Source organism: Trachymyrmex cornetzi, unplaced genomic scaffold (assembly GCF_001594075.2).
Source record: "Trachymyrmex cornetzi isolate Tcor2-1 unplaced genomic scaffold, Tcor1.1 scaffold108, whole genome shotgun sequence".
In the NCBI taxonomy this organism is placed as follows: Eukaryota; Metazoa; Arthropoda; class Insecta; order Hymenoptera; family Formicidae; genus Trachymyrmex; species Trachymyrmex cornetzi.
In genome coordinates, this window is record NW_017295631.1 from 209,788 (window position 1) to 213,002 (window position 3,215).

General features: G+C 31.5%; 1 protein-coding gene across 1 annotated transcript in view; it reads left to right on the forward strand.

Moving 5' to 3' along the window:
* Positions 1–540: 540 nt before the first annotated feature.
* The window catches only part of LOC108760615 (protein NPC2 homolog), a 5,597-nt gene continuing 2,922 nt past the window's right edge, over positions 541–3,215 (forward strand). Inside the window, exon 1 of the mRNA XM_018506675.1 lies at positions 541–679. Coding sequence (XP_018362177.1) covers positions 592–679 — 88 coding nt within the window. The 5' untranslated portion in view covers positions 541–591. The remainder of the gene's footprint in view (positions 680–3,215) is intronic.

Consider the following 3,215-nt stretch of genomic DNA (forward strand, 5'->3'; position numbering starts at 1 on the left):
TTGCACAGCGTCGTACGACGCAAATCGGATGCAGTGTGAATCCAGCATTATGCATTACGTGTTATGCGTTATGCAAGAGTGCTCCCCGCTTAAGTCCGGATCTACAATAGGTGTTTTATGCCTTATGCCGTAAGAAACTGACCAATTACAGTCGAATCCGAGAAGAATAAGCGACTGTGATTCGCCCATTTCTTATGGCTTAAGGCTTAAAACCCTATTGTAGATCCGGGGTAAGGCCATGGCACACACCTTCCGTAGCAATAATGCTAGATTCACACTGTATCCGATTTACGTAGTACGACGCTCTGCAACCAATCAGAAAACAGGATTCCGATGATACGAAGCAAAATCCATCGGAATCCTGTTTTCTGATTGGTTCAGAGCGTCGTACGACGCAAATCAGATGCAGTGTGAATCCAGCATCATCTCGATCGGTATTTCGGCAACGAGAACCGATTGGAGGCGCTCTTTCATTAAGTACTGGTGGGAAATACACATGTTAAAACAATTGCAGTATTCAGCAGTATTGCAGCACCCGTCGTCCGTTTGGTCCGTTATTAGCTGCGCGGAAGCCGTACGAACAACAGCAACATGATCCGAGTGACGATTGTCGTATTCACGCTTTTCTACGCGTTATGTTGTTTCGCGCCCTGTCTTGCCTTCGTCTTTGATAATTGCGGTGAGTGCGTGTTTTATTATCGTTAATCAGGGATTGACAGAAAATCATTTGCAATAAATCTACCTTGAATGAAAATGTTAATAATAATAATAATAGTATTTACTGAAGGGATGTTGCGTTTTCGGGATTTATCCATCATGCGTTTAAAAACTTGAGGCCAAATGTTAAAAAGTAATCGATTTTGACCACAAAGCCTGTTATTCTATAATGTGCTTTTTATATCCTGTTTCTTCTCAGTATTCGAAAAATAAGAATTTTGAATTCAGTTCGACTACACGAATATATTTCTATCTATTTCAATTCTCAAGGAAATAAAATAAATGGAAATGAATTCGTGTAGTCTCTCTCGCTCGCTCTCTCTCTCTCTCTCTCTCTCTCTCTCTTTCTCTCTCTCTCTCTCTCTCTCTCCCCCCCCCCTTCCCCCTCCCCCCTCTCTCTCTCTCATTGCCGAATCTAAAATTCCGATTTTTTCTGATACTGGGTTGCTTTTTGTTATTTTTTACATCTTATCTTTTTGCCTCTTATATCTCGTTTTCCGTCGCCCGAGACAAAAGTTAACGAGCTTTAGAAGAAACAAGAAATACACAGCAAAAAATAATACTAGTCAATAAAACGGTCGCAAAAAGGGGAAAAAACAAGTAAAAAGAAAGAAACAGGAAACAAAGAGCATATTGTAGATCAGATTTTAAAGATATAAGTAAAAAGAATCAGGATTGGCAAATACATAACGCGTTACTATATAAGTTGTTTCGGTAACGACGTTACACTTTCTTCTGAGTAATATGTTCATGGTAATGCAGTTACAATACTTGCACAATAATGGTTGGGGTAATGATGATTTCAGAGTAAAAGTTTTAGTCGTAATTACTAAACCATGTATATATATATAGTGAGAGCAAAAAGTATTCGTACAAGGAAATTTTTTATTAAAAAGGTCTTATTTGTAGAAAATAAACATTAATTAGCAATTTTATACAATAAATACATTCTGTTCTAACATATACAGTATTTTTGATTTTATAAGCTAAATTTCTCGACTGTACAAATACTTTTTGAGCATCCAAACAATGGAACTTTTAATTTTCGCTTATTTTTTAGATGATATATTTTCTATAATTAATACACATCTCTTTTTGATATATATAATTTTAAGAAATATACAGTCTATTTTATACTTTATGAATAAATTATTAATTACCCAGCAAGAAATGATTATCAATTAAACGTCGAATCGACGTCACGTTAGTATTGAAATCATCGTATCGATATCGATTCGGCATCAATTTGATGACTCATTCCCCGCTGGATAATATTTAATTTTTAAAAATAAAGATTTTTAAAAAAATATTATCTCTGTATGAATATTTTTTGTACTCATTGTATGTATATGTATATATTTATATATGTAGTATATTTATCAGCTTTTGAGTTTTATTCCTCTACTAAAAGATAAAATTCTAACTTCTCTTCAGAATGTTTACCGCAAAGATCTGCATATAGTAGCGTTTTTCATTGGCAGAACAAGTGCGAACTTAGTGCACTTTCAAGCGTTGTACACAAATCGACATAAAGATGTACTTCATCAATTAAAAAATTTTGTAAAAATATATTCCCATTTTAATTATGAAGGAACTCTGAAAATTTCAAAATAGAATTCGAATTTTTTAATTATACAGTCCATTCGAGTTCTATTTTGAAATTTTCAGTTACTTCATAATTGAAATGGAAATATGATATTTTTATAAAATTTTTAAATTGATGAGTTGATGATGAAAAATGTTCATAAAAATTGTAAACAAATGGAAAATGATTTAGTTATATGAAAATAATAAATTAAAAATAATCTAACCAGATCAATTTAAGACCTTTAGAATCAGACTTTTAATCTCGGAAAATCTTAAAATTTTTTTGTACGACTAATTATTTCGATGATATAATAATTTGAATGTTTCATGAGCGATGTTTTTTATAAATTTACGCAACTTACAAGCGTCAATAACTTTACAAAAAAATCTCACATTTTTCATTTTTACGAAACATGTGTCTTATTATTATCTGTAGAATATGTTATGTGTAGAATATGTTAGCAAATTAAAAAAATAAAATGAGTTTCAAAGATGTACGGTTTGAAGTAGAATAGATTGTAAGTATATATTCATTAAGTCATTTTAAGGAGAAAACATGTAAAATATTAACTTATTTTCAATGGTACAAATTAGTATACAAATTCAGTTGTGTTAATTTTTTCCCTCATTTTGTTTTCTTATGGCCCTGTCAGCTTAAATATTATCAACGTCATTGTTTTCTTGGAAATGATATAATATAAAATTGTTTTTGGTAGTACAAAATAGTACAAATTCAATCGTATTGATTTCTGATATTATTTTTCTTTTTATCTTTTATTTTAAATTGGTAAATATTGGTTAGTATTAAGCCAGTAGCGCTTTTTAAGCCAGTAACGATTTTTTTCGAAATGGCACACGGTACAAAATTATCATTAATGGTACAATTTAATACAAAATGAGTACTAAAAATT